Source organism: Harmonia axyridis, chromosome 3, assembly GCF_914767665.1.
Source record: "Harmonia axyridis chromosome 3, icHarAxyr1.1, whole genome shotgun sequence".
NCBI classification, from domain to species: Eukaryota; Metazoa; Arthropoda; class Insecta; order Coleoptera; family Coccinellidae; genus Harmonia; species Harmonia axyridis.
Window position 1 is genome coordinate 59,880,814 of NC_059503.1, and position 23,351 is coordinate 59,904,164.

The 23,351-nt window shown below is 36.2% G+C and overlaps 2 protein-coding genes across 4 annotated transcripts in view; both read right to left on the reverse strand.

Annotated features, from left to right (window-relative positions):
- LOC123675584 (scavenger receptor class B member 1) overlaps positions 1-23,351 on the reverse strand; it is a 129,471-nt gene that overhangs the window by 33,817 nt on the left and 72,303 nt on the right. For all 3 annotated transcript variants that reach the window (XM_045610962.1, XM_045610963.1, XM_045610964.1), the window contains exon 4: positions 21,964-22,124. In XM_045610962.1, coding sequence (XP_045466918.1) covers positions 21,964-22,124 — 161 coding nt within the window. The remainder of the gene's footprint in view (positions 1-21,963; positions 22,125-23,351) is intronic.
- LOC123675583 (zinc finger MYM-type protein 1-like) lies at positions 4,120-6,941 on the reverse strand. The gene is made up of 2 exons (XM_045610961.1): positions 4,651-6,941; positions 4,120-4,555 (listed from the first exon to the last, which is right to left on the reverse strand). Exons 1-2 carry the CDS (start codon positions 6,518-6,520, stop codon positions 4,203-4,205), a joined length of 2,223 nt encoding a protein of 740 aa, XP_045466917.1. The 5' UTR covers positions 6,521-6,941; the 3' UTR covers positions 4,120-4,202.

Below are 23,351 nucleotides of genomic sequence, written 5' to 3' on the forward strand. Positions count from 1 at the left end.
TTTAGTAATTGGAATGTTGTTAAACAAATTTAAAAATAAATTGTACCTACTTAGTAAACACAGTGCGGTACGCATTTTTATTTAAACTATTATTAATTTTAAAAATATGAAAAATGTTGTTCGCCCTGTATCTTCGAAACAAAGAGGTTTTTCAAAAATCATCCAAGGACAAAACATGCTTAAAATAGTCCAAGGAACAACCCCCTGAATTTTTGCCGCATGTTTAGGAAACACCCTGTATATAAGATTAAATTAAATATCCTTACCCTGGATATCACAATCACTGTTCAAATAAACCTTTCAACAAATTCCCTATTTGTACCTTTCCTGAAACCGTTCCCGCAAACTGACTTGAACTTTATTCAACTTAGGATCGAACTTGAACTGTCTACTGAATTGAAAACTATTGTTTTTATAGTTGAATAATCGTCACCCTCCTTCTACCAAATTTTTCTAAGCGTCTATCTTCTTTTTCCTTTCGTCCAATCAGAGTGATTGTCCTTATGTACCTAGATTATTGCTTCCACCCCATGTTATGTACTATTGACATGGGGTTGTACCGTTAGCACCGCACAAAATTGGAAACCATTTTGGACGCACCACCGTTGGTGGTCCCTCCGAATAGAACAGATTTTTATGTTCGAAGTTTTGGGCCATTTAAACCTCCCTAGAGTTTTTACGACTACATTTTTATTGCTTTGACATCCTGTACAAATCTTTTGAAATTGGAACCTAGTTGTTTTATCGTGAGATATCGACAGTGCCAACCACCCTGGGGTGTTTATCTTAAGCCAGGATGAAGGACTTAATGCCTAATAACTGTGAGGGGTGACAACGACTTCGTTTGCGTTCACTCTACTGGGATAGAACCGGGAATTTGTTGAATATCTTTTCAATGAGCCTGTAGTTATTGCGAATTATCATTCACATTCATTACAACGAAAAAAGATATTCTTGAACTGATGCACTGAAAAACTAAATGTGTCTTCTTTCTGCCATAACTCCAGAAAGCCTGAAGCTATCGCTTTGCGACCTTCTGGTTTTTTCATACAACTTTGATGGGCTTTCTGTTTCTGTTAGAACTTAAATACACAATTCGGTTTTTCGCAGTGCATCAGTTGAAGAATATCTTCTTTCGGCCATAAATTCAGAACGCATGAAATTATCGCTTTGCGACCTTCAGGTGTTTTCATGCAAATTTGATGGAATTTCTGTTTCTGTTAAGAAAATTTTATCATTACATTTGAAATTTCGGAGTAAAATGAACAAAACAATGAACTTCTGACTTAGCGCCCCCTATCGAAAGCAGCAAAAACAAATTTATCATGACTATATTTTGTCCTCAATAAACAAGATATTATCTTTCAGACGAGATCTGATTTGCTCAAAAATGTTGAGCCAAACTGAAATTACAGGCGTTTCAATCAGTCAGATTTCTTCCTTTCACTTACCGTTATTTGAGGTCGAAAAATCGAAAGTGACAATTCAAAAAGATAGAGAATTTTCCAAGGATTATAGTGATAATATTTTTTCTTCAACTTCATATGAAACATTTTCGAGTAAAATTCATATTTCTACTCGACGGTAGCTATTACGCCCCCTAGCGGTAGAGGTATGAACTTCAAAACAATTTCCAGTGTGTTCTCTTGTACGAAATTTTTTTACCGCAAGTCTCTACGATGAGTGGATCCTGAGATATAGCCGCTTACCTCGCTTATTTGCCCACCCTGTACACATTCAATTCTTATTGCTCAGAGAGTCATTTGGTAATATTTTAAAGCGAGAAACGTCGTGATGTATAGAAACCCCAAATAATGATTTGAATTATTAAAATCACTAACTGGTTCAATAGTTACTAGAGTTTTATTATAACGCTTGCCTGATTTGATAACATCACTAGTTTATGCTTGAGATGTAGTGGTGTTGCAGTTTACAAATTCCTTGAGTCGTGTCATTGAGCTGTCGGGATTTTGAACAGATTGTTACCGATACCGAAATGGAACTGGATTAATCATTAGCCTAATTAAATTCAATTGTAACCAAAACTTTGCGAATTATTTGCACTACCAGTTACTGATGTAATTCCATGATAGCTAATTATATGATACGAGGTGAACATTATATTTAAATTTTATAAAATGATATATGCAGATAAACTTCAGTGCATTCCAACTGAAAATCACTTCGTGTTAAGTCATTTATCATCATCTAAGACATGCAAGAATTATTCAATATATTTATTTTTTAATTGAGGCGATATTTTGTTCACGTTTGATCAGAATCAGATAACTTCTTCTCATAATTCGAAGCAGTAATAAGTAAGGTGTTCAATGGTCCAAATATCAAGATTGAACGTTTCTGAGTAGTCACCACAGGTATTCGATATAGTGGGAGGAAAAAACCTCTTCATTCAAACTATCCTACACAGAATCTGGAGCAGTTGAATCCGGAAGTTCAAGTTGCATGTGAATCTGTGTACCAAATGAGATTCAATTCTGTCAGCAACAACAGGAAGGAATACCGACCAATTTAAATAACATCAAAAACCACAAAAAGTCCGCATTTTACATTCTACTCATAAATATCCAGATGTGATCCCTTCATATTGCTGTTTACGAGTTATTGACGCTAAAAAAACACATGCACTCATCAGGCTTGTCGGCGTTCCCTTTAATGCCCGCCACTCACGAAGCGTTTCTTCGAGCGTTTGATAGCAAGCGTCGAAGAGATTCCAGTCGGGCAGTCAAGTTCATACTCTGAATTACACTCGTACGGCCGTGTCCCGAGCTGTCTGACTGGAATCTCTTCGACGCTAGCTACCAAACGCTGGAAGAAACGCCTCGTGAGTGGCGGGCATTACGCTGCCGAATGTTATGGCCACTTGGGGATACGGCGCAACATGTCACACAGCTCGTGCCTCAATCGATTCATTGAAAGACACGTTTGGTGACCGCCTAATTTAACGTTTTGAACCTGTGAATTGGCTTCCAAGATCTTGTGATTTAACACCGCTAGACTACTTTCTGTGGGGCTATGTAAAGTCATTGGTCTATGCGGATAAGCCACAAACCCTTGACCATTTTGAAGACAACATTCGCCGGGTTATTGCCGATATACGGCCACAAATGTTGGAAAAAGTCATCGAAAATTGGACGTCCAGATTGGACTACATCCGAGCCAGCCGTGGTGGTCATATGCCAGAAATCATATTTAAAATGTAATGCCACAAGATTATTTTGCGAATAAATGAAATTCATGTCAATTGAAAAATCCATCGTTGTTTTATTGCAATTTAAAGCTCTATAGCTCTAAAAAAATCACCCTTTATATTCGTCTTCTTCTTCTTCCTCTTTTATTTAGGTCGTAACCTGTTCTTCTTCACGGTGTCTCTACCGAGGTGGATACCCAGCTCTCCAGCCACCTTTTTCTTAGTCTTCCTACGTCCCTCCTTCCAGTGTTTTTTCGATCTCGTGCTATCTTTATAAGTCTTTCATAGCCCGCTCTACCAACATGATCATTCCATTCTCTGCGTCTCTTCCTGACGAATTTCCCGATGTCTACCACTCCACATTCTTCCCTTATCGCCATCATATTCGTCATCAGGGGAAAAAGAGCCAGTCAAATATAGAAAAATATACAGGGTATTCCATTTGAAAAAATGAAGTTGCAATCAATATGTTGCCCACTTTGTATATATTTCGTTTTGTGAAATCATTTTAAAAAACACTAGTTGATTTCGTGATATTTTTGTAGAAAAATTTTTTTTGTACCTCTTTTACTAACAAAGTAGGGATCAAATTATAGTGTCAAACCCGGTACTTATTCCTATTCGAAAAAAAGTTGTGGGGGGTAAGAAATATCAAATTGAAAAAAATTTATAGCGTAACTTGCTTTTGAAAATGAGAATCGACGCGTGATCGTATTTTCCTTAATAATTCCGCATACAAGAATTATGGGCTTGCTGCGTTACTTTCTTGCCATGCAGTCAGGGCCGTAGCTAGAAATGAATTTAAGGTAGGGCAATGAAGGTTACAGGTAGGGCAGAAGTAAAAAATTGTACTCGATGTGATCTGATGAATCAATTTTCATCGTACCTACTTTTGAGTGTATGGTAGTATGTATATATAAAAATATTTATTTCTTCAGTTTATATTATTTCTTTCAACATGTTGTGATTAATATAATGATGATAAAAAACTTCCTCAAAACAGCTGAATCCTTCGATTTGTCATATTATTAAATATGCGAAGGACTTCATTCAGATCAACAGACTGAGTCCTTCTCTTTTCAAAGGCCAGAAATACCATGCCTGCCATTCTTTCGTGACTCATTGACAGCCTCTGAGGTCTATTGATTGCAGTTAAGGTTGAAAAAGTAGATTCACAAACAGCAGTGCTACATCCTATGGTCGCCACAGATGCAAAGAGTTCATATGTATCTTTGAAAGCCTCTCGCTGTCTGTACAAAACTTGCACTATGTCTTCTGTTTTATCCTCACGACGACTCAAATAAGCTTTAACCACTGTAGCCTCTTCATTTGATGGAATTGTTATACCTGAAAAGTTAATTTAAATTGTGAATTGAATATGAATAAACAAGCGTAATATTTTAGAAGCAGCAACATCATTTTGTTAATTGCCTTACACTCACCTAAATTTTTCAAAGGTTCCATTTTGTTCACATCCAACTCATCGAGACTCGCTACAGAATTTAACAGATCATCGTTGTCTGAAAACCTTCTCTGTAATTCAGCAACTAGTATGTCCAATGTTTCGAAATACTCAGATTTAAATGGTTGATCTTCTTCATTTTGTTTCGTTGAGGAACAGGAAGAGTCAAACATCAAGTAGTCATCCATGCGATTAGATCTTCTGACTTGCCTTTTTTGGGTGTGAGTCCTATTTTCAGAATCAATGCTTGTCATAGATTTAGCTTCTTCCAAAATTTGATGATACATTTCATCTGTTCTCAATTTTGTGATTTCATTTTGGACGCAATTTATGATTATTAGGGCGTCTTTCAATCCTGCGCTTCGGGCTTGTAAACTTGCATCTGCAGGCTGAAGCATGGATAGTATTTTTTTGGCCACAACCATAGCCATTCGGAATTCCAAATTAAGCATAATTTTTTTGATGCCGACACTCTTGGCAACGTCGTCACCATTGAATCTGTCATTTTTCATTTTATCTAAAGTTAGCAAAATCTCTGAATAATTATCGTTTACAACTTTTGTAACCGCCAAGTGTCCTGACCAACGTTGTTCGAGTAATCTGCCAATTATTTTTCCACCATACATTGCAGCTATTTTTCCATGATGAAAGAACTCATGTAACATGATGCATTGATCAAAAAATAAACGGATGAAAGTCATTTCAGAGATAGTCCTGATAACTATTAAATGTAAGCGGTGGTTATAACAGTGGACATAAGGAATTTTTCGGCCCAATTGATTCTCTATTCTAGTCGCAACTCCTGAAACTTTTCCGCTCATAACACTTGCTCCATCATAGCATTGGCTTAGCATACGGGAGAGATCAATGCCATTTTTCGTAAGAGTGTTTAAAGTTAATTCGGTAAATGTTGCTGCATCAAGATGTTCAGTTGTTGTAACTGTCAGCAACGACTCATTGACGATTCCATCCTTAACGTAACGTATTGCTATAGCAATATTTTCACGATTATTCTTATCCCTCGTTCCATCTTCCATTAGAGTGAACCAATTCACGTCAGATTCCTTGATATCTTTGACAATGGAGTTCTGTACTACTTGAACCATTGCTTGAATTATTTGGTTTTGAATTTCCGGTGAATGATATGTCGCATTTTGTGGTATATGGCTGAAAGCCTCCTTCAAATTCGGATCTTTCATGCACGTGTATTCAAATAAATTCTGAAATAATCCTTGTTCTTTTTTTTCCTCCAAAACATAATTTCCTCGCAAAGCTAACTCGTTGACAACTAAAAATTGTATAACTTCAACAATTGATTTCATGTAATACCGGTTTTTTTCTAAAACTTCATGATTTATCAAAGTTTCGACACTGCTACCTGTAGATATTCTGCGTAGTTTGTCTTGCCACATCGCCATGGCTTGTGTATGAGGAATTGATTTCTCATGTTTTGGAAACCCAGTTCTTGTATCACTGGCATTTTTCCAGTTTCTGAATCCTGTGGAAGTATAAGAACTTTGTTTGCTTCCATGGGGTAAAAATTGTTGACAAGGATAGCAAAAAGCAGCATCTCTCTCGACCGAATACTGCAACCATTTATATCGCTTAAACCAATCCGCAACAAAGGCCCTATTATTTTCTTTGGGATATATATTTAAAATAATTTGTTTTATCGGTTCTCCGATTCGTGCAATATCCGAAGGAATACCATAGTTAATTCTATTTCTACCAACCTGTTTTGCCAAACTAGTTTCCATAGAACTAGGAGTGGGTTTTGAGCAATGGGGTTCATCGTGATGAATTCCCTCTTCAACTCTTCGTTTTTTGGTAAAGAAAGTCCTTATATCCATCGCTAAATGAGTCAATCAACACTTCACTTCACTTCAATAAACAAACAATTATTTCGCTAAACTCTATTTTGGGTTATATGGGGATCCCCCTACCAAGGGGCGTATATTCCAGTACAGGTCCCATACATACTTCAAATGCCATCTATGTGCGGAATCAAGAAAATAAGCACATGAGGTGCTTCTGAAAATACAGCGTGCTGTATATATACAATGACCACGGTGCACTCTATTGATGTAGTTCGCAATCTCTAACAACTCGTGATTAATTCAGAATTGATTTGCGAGTGATAATTTTTTCCTCACGTCACATAATGAAATTTCCTTTGAATATTATTTAAATTGTTACTATTTTTTAAGGTAGGGCATTGAAAATTAAAGGTAGGGCATTGCCCCATAATGCCCCCCCCTGGCTACGGCCCTGCATGCAGTATATAATATATTATGCATATAAACTTTTTGTACAATAAAATCTGTATGAATACCAAATTCATATCCTTTTGTTTTCGTAATATCTGGTTTTCGTTATGCAAGTTTCTCGAAATATGCCAATATCGGTTAACGGGAATTCCTAAACAAGAGACGACGGCCAAAAACAAGCTCGAACGAGGTGAAAGTGATTACATCACGAGCAAGTTCTTGAATTGTGTTGAGGCACTGCCAAGATCGGAAATTGCGTAGACATTGCGTCATCAATTGACCCTTTTCCTCCTCTTATGTCGGTCCATGCCACGCTGTCTCGGGGTCACTGGTGCATCCTTTAGGTATTGGACTCAATACTGCAAACTTCCTGCGTTTAACTTCGATTTTTTTTCATTTCAATGAAGACGCGACTCAACATTTATCAATTGAACAGATATTTCATAAAAATTCTTCTATTGAATATTTTAAGAATTTAAGATATCAGAAAACTGCATCTAGTCACTATATCCATCATTTTTTTCAGTAGAATCTTTGGCCGCTTTAAAGATATCAAATTTTGAGGAAGTTTGACTCAACCAAACATAATTTTGTTCTGATGAATCATTTCCTACATCTTCTGATCAAAATGATATTTCGACGTTTTCTTCAATATTAGTAGTTTCTTTATTCTTTATTATAAGGAAGTGAGCGTTTATAATCGTATTCCTTTTATTCATGAATTATATCGAAATTATCCATGTTGAACACATATACTAACTGACAAAGAAAATGCAACACCCAGAAGGAGCTGTCCAAATTTCAATCATTTACTCCTTGCTATACTATCCATGTTTTACAAAAAAAAAAAATTAAAATTTAAACAGCTCCTTCTGGGTGTTGCACTTGCTTTGTCAGTTAGTATATTAATTATCTTTAATTTTCCACTTCAATAATTCATTTCTCTTATTCTGTGGTTATTCCGTTCATTCTTGTACATCTTGTAGAACAAAATCGTGCGAGAATATATCAGAAACGCACAGTTTTCATGGTTATATTTTATTATTCTATGTTGGCACTCCGAACTTTCCGCTACGGCTTTATCTGTCAATTCATCAAATTGCCTTAAAGAAATCAGTTCTGCCAACCAACAGTTTTCAATGCAAAAATCACTAAATTATATTTATGGAAATATTTCATTAATTTCAATGAGAATGCAATGAATTAGAGAAAATAATGTATAATACTCGTACAGAAGGCTCATTCTACCACTCGTTCATTCCAAAACTCGCCACTTCGTGGCTCGTTTTTGAATTTTGAACTCGTGGAAGAATATCAATGCCTTCTGCACTTGTATTATAAATAACTATTCCTAAACATTTATTGATTCTGATCAAGCTTAAATTGCACTTACGTCAACGTCTACTTAGAGGATTTGGGTATTAAGAGAAGTATGTTTTATTGATCTAAAAGAATTGTCTGAGATCGTTCCATTTGTAATGTGGAGTAATTTTGGTGTCGGCAAAAAACTTCACCTATCCTAGCAAACGATAAACTAGACTAACCCAATCTGAAAAAATATTTTCTAGATTTCACCATAAAATTATTAAACACCTTGAAAGTGCGAAGGAATGAATAAAATTGAAATCTATTAGCTGATGTTCATGTTAACTTGATCTCTGTGTTTTGACCATAACCTTACTGATAGTCTACGTCCTCAATACTTTACAAACCATCTCAAACTTTCATTTTCATGGAATTTTGGATTTTTTGTTTCACTGAGTATATATTCCATAATAATTTTATTGTCACTATATATTATTGAAAGAATACTTTAACAAGAAACAATCTATCTCAAGAATTCTTATATTTCCTGGTATCAAATGTAGTGTTTTCTTCTTCAATTTTGTTATATATCAACTAAATTGGTTGGCCAGGAACTATGCTAACTAAATTTAAAGTTAACCGAATAGATCAGGTCGATCTGCATATACAAGGAGATCTCTGGATTACTTTCACTTTTAACTTGATACGTGTTCTCGAACCCACAAAATTTTATCATACTCAAAATGTAGTCTTTCAGTGTCACTATACCAGCAAACGATATCAAAACTCATAGTACTCAAAAAAACTAGACTATTTTTATACAAAAGAAGGAGACTAGAGATCAATTCAAATCTAAGGATAAATGGATCTGAGGATGAAGATAAATTGGGAATATGAAGTTAAGTATCTGGATTAAACACTAGGTAATAGACTTACTACTTACTAACAACATAGTTATCAATCGCATGGCCAAAGATTAAGAAGTAGTTAAAACAATCAAACGACGCAAATTGGAATACTTTGGTCATATCATAAGGCAACCAGAGAAATACTAGATCCTACATCTCATTATGGAGGGAAAAATCCGGGGCAGGCGTGGTCCAGGAAGAAGGAGAGCATAGTGATTGAAGAATTTGAAGCAGTGGTACAGGAAATCTACATTGCAACTTCTTCGAGCAGCTGTCAATAAAGCAATAGTTGTCAACATGATAGCCAACATGATGACCAACGGTCGTTAAACGGTCATGGTACCAGAAGAAGAGAATATATATACTTACATAGAAAAATCATATAAAATATGCAATGGATAAAACAAACTCAGCAATGAGCAAACTTCACCCACTTATATAAGGAAAGAGCCTAATGAACCAAGATACAAAATTAAGAATGACCAAGTCAATTGCAAGACTCCAACTAACATATGGATTGGCAGCATGAGACTATGCAACCAAAATCCATACCAAGGAGACACACAAAATGAACTGTTTAGAGCTCCAATGTATATGCCATGGTTTGTAAGAAACCAACAAATCCACAGAGACTCCTAATGATAAACTGACACATAGGAGAAGTCCCACACTGGACACACTGTTCGACCATTCTTGAGATGGACTCAAAGCTGATAGGGTATAGTTCTAAAATTAGTATGGTTTATTTTAGGCTAGAGACGATTCATATGAGGTTTTCACTATTGTTCATTGTAAAGAGTTATTCATTCAATTAGTTTTTTGAAATGAAAAAAAAAGAATAAGATGAATTTTTATTGAAGAGCAAATATATGCAATATATAACATTCCGAAGAAACATTTATTTTTTTATAAATCTTCACATAAAAATGTTATACAAAAGGTTTTGTTGAAGGTTGAAAATGCATTCTTACTAAAATTAAAAATGAAGATGTAAAAACGTTTTTTGAATTCCAGAGGAACCAGAGGAACGTTTGAGATTGCTTCACTCCTCCTAAAAAGTGTTGGAATATCAGAAACACTGAGGAGAGAGGTTTTGTACGGAGAAAATAAAAAAAAGTCTAATGAATCCTCCAAATGAAGAAAATTTTCCTATAGTCTGGATATTGATATAATTATTAATACTCTAAGTTACAAGAATACATGATTTAACGCTATCCGGAGTTACCATTTATATTATTGTGTATAGTATATGTATAATACATGAAGTCTATCACAATCATAGATTCAGCGAAATTAAATTTTTGCTATGATGAAATTTGAAAGCACAGACCTCCTTATGAAACTGGATGGTCATTATGATCGAAAGAAAATATGAATAAATTCGTATTGCTCGCTAGATGTTCCAACAATTTCACCGTGAAATAACACTTCTTGCATAAATTCACTGAACTGGTCAACACAATGAAATTGAATGATCATCTCATATAACATGAAATGTCATGAGATGAAGAAATTTTTTTAAAGGTGAATCATCCCGGGCATTGGTGCAGGCTTACAAATTAATACACGTAATTATATGTGAAAGATCATTGCATTTACAACTCATATCGGATACCGAAAATTGTTGATTTATTCAATTACTCTAGGTTTAAGATATTTCATTATGTAATTGATATTCCTTTGAAAGGTAACCTGTGACAAGATGAAGGATTTTTGATTATATAATCTGATTTAGGTCCAAACTCATATTCTTCGAATGAGTTTAAAATTTATTTGACAACCCGCATATTCTTGAAATAGTGATGAAGTTTCTCTGTGAAATCAATAAAGAACTTCATTCAAAAATCGGCCAAAAATTGAAAATTGAAAAAAGAGTTTACGACGTTGGGGGAAATGCAAAATGAAAGTTGAATTTCAAATAAAATAAAATAAAGAATACATACAATCAATAGAAGAACTATAAGCAGCGTGAATTTAGCAGGTAACATAGCAAAGATAAAACAAATCATAAATGAAAATACCAGAGTCGAATCAGAAGCTTTTGCTTACTTATTGATCAGCTATAACCACAACAAATCTACATTTGAGGATTTCAGTTAGGGCCAGTTTCAGTAAAGTCTCGTTGTCCGTGAGAAATCTCCTTTACAGAAGAAACGTTTTCCATAAAACAATTTTGAGGCTATGAAAGGGATTGGCAAATGGTTCTTCTCAGAATCAAACAATCGATCCTTCTCAGGAACAACACCCTGAAGACGGCAGACGAAGCTTGCCGAAACGTCGGAAACAACCAACCGTATAGATGATGGAAACAGTCCTAATAACTATCTAACATATAGTCCATCATCAATATCAATACAAAATTAAAAAGGTTAGAAGTGACCTTCCTCATAAAGTCCCGATAGTGTCATTTCCATCACACGTTTTTCTCTATCACACAAACTTTTTTGTTAAAATGATCATATTTGGAATTAAGTACCTTCATTTACTTTCACTTGATACACAAAATTTCAATTTAAATTTAGAGCCAACTCTAGGAAATTTAACATTTATGAATGGAAGAAAGCTTTCTTTAAAAGAAAGGTTGGAATATGTTCGTGAAACCGAAGTCATTTTCAAGCTCCATTTGAAGGCGACTTTCTAATGAAACGGTCTTTACCAAGGGGAGCCAATACGCTCTATTAGTGTGACGTCACACACCGCCATTTTTGGTTCTCCTGTCAGTGTTCGGAATCCAAACAAATGAATTGTCATTCAAATTAGTACGGTGTCGTTGAAGGAATTGGCTTATTTCCATAAATAATGGTATTTGAGCAACGATTTCAGTATAAATTGATAGGCAGAAGAAACGGGGTTAATACCAGTAAGTTTGAATCCTGTATCATTTCCCAGATTTTGTAAAAAGCCTTGTTTATTAGTTGAACTTCAAGTTCGAACTTACTGGCATTAATCTCGTTCGTTCTGTCTATCAATTAATAGTAAAATCGTTGCTTAAATAACCTTATTTATTAAAATAAGCCAATTTCTTCAACGACAACGTACTAATTTGAATGACAATTTGTTTGTTTGGATTCCGAACACTGACAGGAGAACTAAAATGTTTGACGTCATTACTAATAGAGCGTATTCGGATGGATTATGGAACTGGTAGGTGACTATTCCATGAAAAAGGCTCAGGATTCAGCAAAAAATTCCCAACTTAGAAGATACCCAAGCTGCAGCAGGTACCATAAGTCTTTCATTATCTTCGAGTCTAGCGAAAGGAAACGAAGCTTTGCAATCACTTTTAGGACAAAAAAAATTTTTGCACTCGTAAAGTGCATTTTTGTTTTAATGACATATGTCAAACAGAACTATCAACCAAGTGTTATATGTTTAGTTGAAGGTTAGCCATTTAACAATATGAACCTCTTATTTGATGAACGTGTAAAAATTTCTGAAAACTTACTACAAAAATGATTAACTTACTTACTAACTATATTTACTAAGTTTCATGCATTACAGGCAGATTATGGTCGACATAATCGTCCATTTGAACGCACAATTGGTAAGACAGTAGAACAATTGGAATAGTCTGGATCTGTTACTGATGCCTATACATCATCGAAATTCATGGTTGACCGAAAATATTGCTGCTTCAAGTGAAAATGTTGGAGATATAATACATATTTATCTTTTTCTCGGCGCGCACAATAGTTGGGCTTCTCTTACGGCACGGGTATTTTTCAAACCCTCATAACTGCTGAGAGACTATTACATCCACAAAAAGTCATTAAATGATGTTCAATTTGGTCTGGTCGAATGATTGGACCGTATTCTTCTTTGAAAATGAAGAAGGCGTCAATTCTCTTCGCTATATCTGAATGATTACTGCCTTTTTTGGGGTGAAATTAATGATATGGATTTCAGCAAAGATGTGGTTCCAGCAAGATGGTGCATCCAGCCACACGACACGATCCGTTTTGGCTTTATTGCAAAAAAAATTCACTGAACATGTAATTTTTTTTAGCAATGTGAATTGTCCAGCAAGCTTATTCCTATTGTAAAGAGTGTTCGTAACCTGGGTTTGATAATGGACAATTCTTTTCGTTTCAGGTTACATATCGCAGGCTGTATTAGGCGCTCGCTGTATGCCTTATTTATATAAACAGGAATACATACAGGTGATGACCACCCAACACAGCCTTGAGGCTTATCTATCCTCACCGCTCTATTTTGCCCGTTGAGGTAAAGAGGACAGTTTGTGATTCCTTGGTATTGTCCAACTTCAATTATTGCTCACAGGCTTTTTTTCCTGTTTGGATCAAGTGACCTTGAACTCTATCCAGAGAATTCAAAATTCTTGCTTGAGATTCATATATGGAATTCGAAAGTTTGAACATATAAGCCATAAATTGGTGGATGTCAGGTGGTTGAACATGCGTAACAGATTTCTGGTGGGAGCTTTAGTCTGTTACCACCGTATTCTATTGTCTAAAAAACCATCGTATCTGTATCGAAAGATAACATTCAGGTCTGATGTACATAATCTTAACACACGTATAAGAGGACTTATATCCCCTCCTCATAGGCTATCACTATTTGAAAGATCTTTCAGTTTTTCCATTAATAGATTTTATAACAGATATATTTGTAATTCATTTGTAGATTTGTTTGTATCATCTTTCAGAGCTAAAGTCAGGGATGTAGTTTATAGGGATCAGTGCGGGCTCAGTAATCAGTAATTCTCTCTTTTTTTTTTGTCATATGACTCACTTATAATTAAATTTTGAAACTAGAAATTTATTGAAATTTTTTCTTTGTGTTACGTTATTTTTTTTTCTCAATCATTATTGTCTCGAGATGTATAAGGCTTTTTTCATATATTCTTCGTCAGGGTTTGAGTGGAAGAGCAGGGGTGTAAGGCTTCATCACCACCTGAACTCCGCCCTGTGATTGATTTTTTCTGATGTTTTTTTTTGGAATTGTAACATTTTTTATTCTCTTCAATAAAGGCATTATTATTTTTATCTTGTGATTTATCAACAAATTTGTTTGAAGTGTTATGAAAAGAACCATATGCATTCCGATAATCCTCAGACTTTTGATGATCTGAACGTACGTTCAGTAGCTTTTTGTTTCTGAAGATGATAACATCACTGTCGAAACGTCGTTAAACGGAAGTTTATATTATGTGGATGAGAGTGTGGTTACCTCAATTTTGCTAGCTCATTATGTAGGGAAAGTGAGAAATAGCCTCAAAATATCATTTAAATCTTATCTAGAACCTTTCAAGTCGCCCCAAAATATATCTTCTTGATGTAAACGACCTTCGTATGAGAAATAGTAGATCGTATTCAAAATCATTCATTATCATGTCCATACATGATGGATTGTATTTCGATATGAATAAGTGATTCGCCTCAAGATGGAAATTCCAATTTTGTATGTCAGGGTTACTAGTTACTTGATTTTCGTATGGTTAATAGAGTATTTCGGCTTGAATTCGAGACAAGATATATTGCGAATAGGTGGACATAGTCAAAACGTGCAAGTGTCAGTGTTGCTTATTAATTTCAATTCTGGTTTTCAATTACATCCGTCACCAACAAATTATGATTGATTTTAATGGGGTAATGAATCTATAATTCAAACTCACGGAAATATGTGATATAATATGTGTAAGATTATGTTCTAAAACATTGAAGCCTTGAATTTGTAAGCAAACATTCCTACACATACGTATACAGGGTCATTCTTGCTTAAACCTACTCAAACTCATGCGTAAAAGAGCACATTATATTTTTAGTATATATTATCCGGGATACAGCAAGAATCTAACAAGCTTTTCTGTTTGTAAAACCTCTGTTTATACTGGAAGTAGCTTTCAATTTGTTACCATTTTTTTGGATATCCCTTCAAATTTTATTGTGATTTTGATCTTATGACAGTATTGATATTCTAAAGCCATCTAGAGAAATTGTAGACAAAATTCCTATTCGAGATCAAAAAGATGGTTATAAGTACCCTCTCCACGGTCTTGCCGTCTTCATTTGGCTTCAGGAGCCAACTATCTATATATAGTTTAGGTAAAATTGAGTCTTCATGGAGTAACTTCGAATTATCATTTCGCAACTCCAAAGGAGAAAAGCTCCCTGATCCAACGGTATCTCAAATGAGACTTCTTTGAAACGGTTACCAGAAGACACCATCGTAGGTCTTTCGAAAATTAAGATATTTTCGAGATAGATGCAAGAAAGCCACCGTGAATTTCATCCTGAATTCAGGAGAAGTGATGAAATTCCCCCAAATTACTCAAAACCATTGCCAGATCAGCCTCCTAAATTCAATTGGGAAAGTCACCAAAAGGATCATCCACTCTTGCTTGGCGGACATGATCAGGCTCAAAGAGCATCTCCCTAGACGCCTAGACGAACACTTTCCCAAACATTCCACCACAGATAAGTGGAACTGGTATCGAATGGAATCAGGTTACTTGAGTAGTTTTTCTCAATATTTCTGAGGCTTTCGACACGGTGTCGAAAGCCTTAGCCCTGTGCCATACGAATGGCACAGGGGTCTCCTTTCAAACTTGAAGTGAATGCGCCCCTTCCGGTGTATCAACTCATCTATTCCTTCTTCAAAATTGCTCATTCAGAGCAAAAATCTGCAAAAGAGTCTCTGACCCGAGAGAACTCGAAGCTAAAGTTCCTTAGGAAGTTGGGTCTGTCTCCTCTTTTATATTCTATATTCAGTATTGACAGGCGACATCCTCAAGTATAACGAGGCTTCTCTAGCCATATACGGAGACGACACTGCTATCATGGCCAGGTCAAAAACTCCCCGATTGGCAACCAAATACCTTCAGGTCGACCTAAGCTGACTGGAAAAATGGTGCATTGAATGGTTAATCAAAGTGAACCCAGAAAATAAGAGCTCTTCTCTTGTCAAATGTAAGGACGAGTGATCCCTTGGGAATCCCAAGTAAAACACTTGGAATAGAATCACTTATTCAAACCATATCCTGGATTATGGCGACCAAAATGGTAAAATGGTGCTTGCTAAATTGTCTTCGCTGTTCTCTTGTCCATTAAGAACAAGAACATTGTCCGTCCCATTTCAACTTATGCTTCAATGAGTTGGTCTTTCGCAAATTCAATAACTCGCAAATCATTCAGAATACATTCAACGTTTGTTCGTAATGGTCAACACCATCGTGAGGCGAACCTGAAGAAATTTCTTCATAAAATTAGTTTCAAAACTCTTGGGAATGCGATAAAACACAACCAAGCGATTAGTCATAGAATCAGTCGAGTACGACGAATATTCTGCCAGATATAAAATCGAGTCTTTCCATGACCGTCAGTGAATGGTGCAATCTCCCCCAAACTAACTATCCTTTCTGAAAGCCTGTCGAAAGGTGACAGGCAACCCGATTTCAGCAATTTAATCACTTTCAGATCGGAATAAGGGAATCTACGAGTAAGACTCTCATATTCTCACAGTGATCGACATTTCATAAGGTAGTTCGTCCTTGAGGTCTTCTTTAATAAAAAACAGAAAGTCCCTATGAATTATTCCACCTGAATTATTTTCTTCTGTGACTCTGTGTGGTTTAACATTATGAAGCATATCTTCGAAATAATACAACCTAGCAATCAAAAGAAAATACCTTTCGCTGTTTAGTGCAAACTAGAGATGAGAGGAGCTGGTTTGTATGAAATTTAACTAAAAGGGGTAGCGAGCAATTTTTGTTGAATTTCCTAAAATGATACTATCATATTTCTGTTGGAACCATTTCATGGCGTCTTCCTTGGTTAATCTAGGAGGTGCTCCTACTTTGCCTTGTTTCCTTCTTGTGTTGGCTACATTGAATCCTGGACGTCCCAAGACTAAGTAAAGGATGTTTTTTTTCGAGGAATATAAGTTTAAGTTGGCATTACTGTTCAAGATGGCGACCGATTCAACAGTTGTCAAGTGATTTATTCTCAATTTGGTTTGACAATTCATCATGAATCATGATTAGACTCACTCAAAAAAACTGACTATTTGGTGCGCTTTATGGGCTGGTGGAATCATTGGTCCGTACTTCTTCAAAAACGATGATGGCCAGAACGTTACAGTCAATGGTGATCGGTATAGAGCCATGATTACTAACTTTTTCATTCCTGAATTGAACAACCATGATGTCCAGGAGCTGTGGTTCCAACAAGACGGCGTAACATGTCACACAGCTCGTGCCACAATCGATTTATTGAAAGACACGTTTGGTGACCGCCTAAATTCACGTTTTGGACCTGTGAATTGGCCTCCAAGATCTTGTGATTTAACACCTCTAGACTACTTTCTGTGGGGCTATGTAAAGTCATTGGTCTATGCGGATAAGCCACAAACCCTTTACCATTTGCAAGACAACATTCGCCGTGTTATTGCCGATATACGGCCACAAATGTTGGAAAAAGTCATCGAAAATTGGACGTCCAGATTGGACTACATCCGAGCCAGCCGTGGCGGTCATATGCCAGAAATCATATTTAAAATGTAATGCCACAAGATTATCTTGCGGATAAATAAAATTCATGTCAATCGAAATCCATCGTTGTTTTATTGTAATTTGAAGTTCTATAGCTCTAAAAAAACACCCTTTATAAATGAAGACCATAAATTCCTATGCTTGGGTCATATTTAATACCAAGATCAATGTGTTCTTGGATGCCAAATCCAAATATACCGGATGCTGAGGAATTGTCTCGTCTCAATTCATATTCCATAACTTTGATTCCCCTTTCCAAAATTTCTTCTGTCTTAGGGCCTCTGACTGTACAATGCACAGCAATTTTTTCATTCCTCCTGATACCAAAAGATCTGACGGTATATCTAGCTTTTGAAAATACAGGTTGTTGACTAGTTGAATGGAACCAAGAACATCAATTGGCTATTAAGTATTTGTAGCGAGCCTTGGAATCTCAAAATTGCTTTGATTTCACAATTGAAAATAGGTTAAGGAGAGTATTATGACTTTCCATCAGGCAAATGAATCTTGCATATATTTTTCTAAAAATTTGCTAGATTCCAAAAAATTATATTTTAAATAATTCGAATCACAATATCTAATTGATTTATTTACTTCAAATTCCATAAATATTTTGGTTTACCCAACTTATTTAATTTAAAAAAAAACCTGGTAATTTTTTTATGTTGAATGTATCTAAAGGAAAGAAATGTTTTTTTTTTCGAGATTATTGACTGATTCGTTAACAAATAATCAAACTCTTCAATACTTGTGAAATAATTCAATAAGAGGGGTGAAAACATCTGAACTCTTCACATATTTTTAATGTGCTAAGTTTTATTTCGAATTTTTAAATCTATTTTTTATTACGAGATTACGATCTGATTCAGTACTATCAATAATTATGGTCAGAATCAAGTGCAATAAACTTCTTGCTTTTATTCAAGATGAATACTCCAAACACGAGACAATCATTTGAAAACTCTTCAATGAGCTACTGTGAAGTGCATACCAAACAATCGGGAAGTAATTGTGAATACATCAAGATTTTACCTTGGCAAAGAACCTGAGGACTAGACATTGTTTTCAACTACGAACAATGAAATTTTGCTCTTAGTTCCCAATTCATGTGAATCAATTGAAATGCAAAGAAGGAACTAGTTACCACAGTTCGAGAAGTGATTTGAACGAGTTCAAAGTCAAGGTCGAAAAGTGGAGTTATAGTGATAAGCAAATACGCTATTTTATTCCACTTTGACTTTTAAAAACGATATTATTTAACCCATAGCAAAGAGGCCCGTTATCCATTCATTGAATTGAATTGTGTTCAATACACTAGTGAATTAATATATGTATTTTCAATTCATTCTTAGAATTTGTAGGTAACTCATATGCTCATATTAAAATTTATCGAAATGAACATTGATGTTTTTCATAAAAAAAAATTAAAATGTGTCTTTTCACACCCACAGATTGGACAGTGCATTTCAAGTTTTTATAATTCAGAAATAGTGGTTAATGATCAACTGCCATTATTGTCGGTTAGTTTATTTAGATGAAGGTTTCTGACAATAACATATTTGTGAAATTCAGCATTATTGGATTATTGAGTGATTATTTCAGATATAAAATCTAAAATTCTCATTATCCATATATCTCGTCTTCTGCTCTTCCGATATAGGTAATGCTTGAATTTTCGATCGTAAAGATGGCACAAAAGCACAAAATTTTAATCATACTAGAAACTGATAATTCAAATAAGCAAACTAAACTTCAATTGTACCATATTTGTAGTCACGGAAATATTAGGTAATATTTTTTTCAGACGTGAGTGGTGTTAAATGATTTTAAGTTCTACTCACTAGATCAAAATCGATTCTATCCATCCTATAAGCCGCTGTGTTCACGATTTTTCTCGAAAAATGGATTTGTAACTTTCGGGGTATTATTATGATTATTATTTGAACTGGGGTCGTTTTGGTTCGGTAAGCCTTCCGGAAACTGCGACCATGTAGATCTTTTGTTCTCTACCCCACTCATTCATAGAAACTCAGGGAGGTCGTCAATGACGTTAATAAAACTGACAACCTCCCTAGGGGCCCTGGCCGTTACCTCTCTGGTATCCAGGACTGGCTTACCCATGTGAATGGTTCTTAAGCCAGCCAGCTCCGGACACTTGCATACCATGTGTTCGGCTGTTTCTGCTTCTGATCCACAGAACCTGCAACTTTCGTCTGCTGACTTTCCCATATGGTACAAATGATGTTTGTACCGACAGTGGCACGTCAGCAGTCCCACCATCACCAGAAGCTCGGCTCGTGACAGCTTCAAGAGCTTTTTGGGGTAGGTAGGTCACGAATTTTTTTGCCTGAACAAGTCTAGGAGTGTTAGTCCAGTGGATTATCCTGTTGTTCAACTCCCATAGCTTGACCGCAGCTTTATATTGGTCTTTTCCCAGCCCACAGAAAGGGTCAGGTCCAGCAGGTGTTAACCTTGATGCACTTTTCGCAACTTCATCAGATTTTTCATTTCCTTCAACCCCACAGTGCTCTGGTACCAATAGTAGAGTCGCCTTATTGCCTCTGGCCATTTGCTTTATGGTGTTACGGCACTCCCAAGTCAGCAGAGACCCCTGGCAACACGATTCCAGGGATATCAGTGTGGTTTGGCTGTCCATGGTGATGTAGATATGCGATCCCTTGAGGTTCATTTTGAGACACTCCTAAGCGCATACATAAACAGCTATTATTTCAGTCTGTAAAATCGAGGGCTCACTTCCCTGGGCTTTAGAGATCCTCAGTTAAGATCCATATATCCCAATGCCGGTGCCCTTCTCTGTTTTTGATCCATCTGTGAACCATATGGATGACTTTTTGTCCAGACGATTTACGAGACTTATTGCACTAGGATGGTCACTTATAACCGTTTCAAAGGGCGTATCAAAATCGTAGGTAGTTGGCATAACATTCGATGGTTTTGCGAGGAGGTTTGAATCTAATTGATTCAGTATCCTCATATGTCCAACCCAGTTTCCAGGAAGGAGCTTTCCATTAAGGGAACTATCAGGGTAAATTGAGAGTCTCTTAATATAAATATCTTATTATAAATAACTATTATAAAACAAGTGCAGAAGGCATTGATATTCTTCCACGAGTTCAAAATTCAAAAACGAGCCACGAAGTGGCGAGTTTTGGAATGAACGAGTGGTAGAATGAGCCTTCTGTACGAGTATTATACATTATTTTCTCTAATTCATTGCATTTTAATTGAAATTAATGAAATATTTCCATAAATATCGTTTAGTGATTTTTGCATTGAAAAATGTTGGTTGGCAGAACTGATTTCTTTAAGGCAAATTGATGAATTGACAGATAAAGCCGTGGCGGAAAGTTCGGAATACCAACATATAATAATGAAATATAACCATGAAAACTGTGCGTTTCTGATATATTCTCGCACGATTTTGTTCTACAAGATGTGGAAGAATGAACGGAATAACCACAGAATTAGAGAAAAAAGGTTTATACAAAACTTTTGTATTTTTCGCCGTAGAATATGAATCTGCAATAAAAAGGGGTTGTCATTTGAAATTTCAAAGTTTAAATAGAAGAGATTCTGGTATAAGAGGCCTCTTCTCTCAAAACCATCAATATTTTATTCGGAACATTTTTCCGTAAGATGTTTCCTTTTCGAGATTTTTGACTGAATCAGCTTGAGAAAATTACCCGGCATAAGATTAACCGATAAAGTTAATATTGTTATCACAAAGCGTTCTAATAAAACATCAAAGGATTGTTAATGCTCGTAGAAAAAGGAATATAACATAATCTTATCTATAATTAATTGCATCGAATCGAGTTTCTGGTGAGCAATAATAGTTTCATAATTGAATATTTGTGTTTTATGTTCGAATATTTCTCTCTAGTGAAGAAACTCTCGTTACAATTGTACCGGACCGCACAGGATATTCTCGCCAGTCATTATTGTTAATCTGGTATTTAATTCACTGAATTATGGCCGTTAATTTTTCTAGCTAGAGTAAAGCATGCAGCTATTCCTTCAAGGTGTGGATATTGAGTTTCCTAACAACCACACGACGAAAACATCTGTCAGGCGTATTCTTATGGTTGTTTCAACATGTCACACGTTGCGAAATTTCAGAAATAGTAGTCTTAACTCCAAGTCTACCGTTGAATTCGACAACAATATGAATTTGTTGTTAGCGAAAGATTTATATCGTTTTAACCTGTTAGTAATGTTGTTTCAGCGAGGTGTAATCAATTTCCACTGATTATGTCTGGCGTGTTCATTGAACGTGAACTCACCTGTAAACGAACGGCCCGATCTCTTGCAGTTGAGGTTTGTCTCCGTCTTCCAAGAATTCATCAGGATTGGTAACGTTGAATATGTAGACTTTCGTGAGGCGTACGACTCCGGGCTTCTGCCAGTACTGAAAACTGATAGATCCGTTCCATAACCTCAAATTCTGCAAAACAATTATACCGATTACTCTCAAATAATTACTGAGATATTTTATTTCCGCTTGAAGTCATAAAAGGTACGTAGAATATAAAGAAAAAATGTATGCCAACCACCTACAATATTGAAACGCCCTTTGGAACGGTTATAAATTACCGTCCTAGTGCTCGTAAATCGTCTGGACAAAAAGTTATCCATATGGTTCACAGATGGATCAAAATCAGAGAAGGGCACCGGCATTGGGATATATGGACCTAAACTGAGGATCTCTAAAGCCCTGGGAAATGAGCCCTCGATTCTACACACCGAGATAATGGCTGTTTACGTATGCGCTCAGGAGTGTCTCAAAATGAACCTCAAGGGGCGCATATCTACATCACCACGGACAGCCAAACCACGCTGAGATCCCTGGAATCGTGTTGCTAGGGGTCTCTCCTGACTTGGGTACCGTTACACCATAAAGCAACTGGCCAGAGGAAATAAGGTGACTCTACTATGGGTACCAGTGCACTGTGGGGTTGAAGGAAATGAAAGAGCTGATGAGCTTGCAAAAAGTGCATCAAGGTTAAGACCTGCTGGACCTGAGCCTTTCTGTGGGATAGGAAAAGACCAATATAAAGTTGCGGTGCAGCTATAGGAGTTGAACAACAGGATAATCCACTGGATTAACACTCCTAGACTTGTTCAGGCAAAGAAATTCGTGACGATTTCACCTACCTACGCCAAAAAGCTCTTGAAGCTGTCACGAGCCGAGCTTTGGGTGATGGTGGGACTGCTGACGGGACACTGTCGGTACAAACATCATTTGTACCGTATGGGAAAGTCAGCAGACGAGATTTGCAGGCTCTGTGGATCAGAAGCAGAAACAGCCGAACACTTGGTATGCAAGTGTCCGGAGCTGGCTGGCCTAAGAACCATTCACATGGGTAAGCCGGTCCTGGATACCAGAGAAGAAGGCCCCTAAGGAGGTTGTCAGTTTTATTAACGTCATTGACGACCTCCTTGGGTTTCTATGAATGAGTGGGGTAGAGAACAAGAGATCTGCATTGTCGCAGTTCCCGGAAGGCTTACCGAACCAAAACGACCCCAGTTCAAATAATAATAATAATGAAGAAAAAATGTTGTTTGAAATAATCTGGAATAGGTCAAATGTTTATTGAAAGGTCAATCACCATGGGCGTAGCCAAGTTTTAGTTTCAGGAAGGGTTTCAAGACAAGGGCGTACACAGAGGGG

Excerpts from the sequence above, each read along its gene's own strand:
- LOC123675583 (XM_045610961.1), bottom strand. The coding sequence starts at position 6,520 with ATGGATATAAGGACTTTCTTTACCAAAAAACGAAGAGTTGAAGAGGGA. Across the intron at positions 4,556-4,650 it reads GGAACCTTTGAAAAATTTAG|GTATAACAATTCCATCAAAT; the intron begins GTGAGTGTAAGG and ends TTAACTTTTCAG.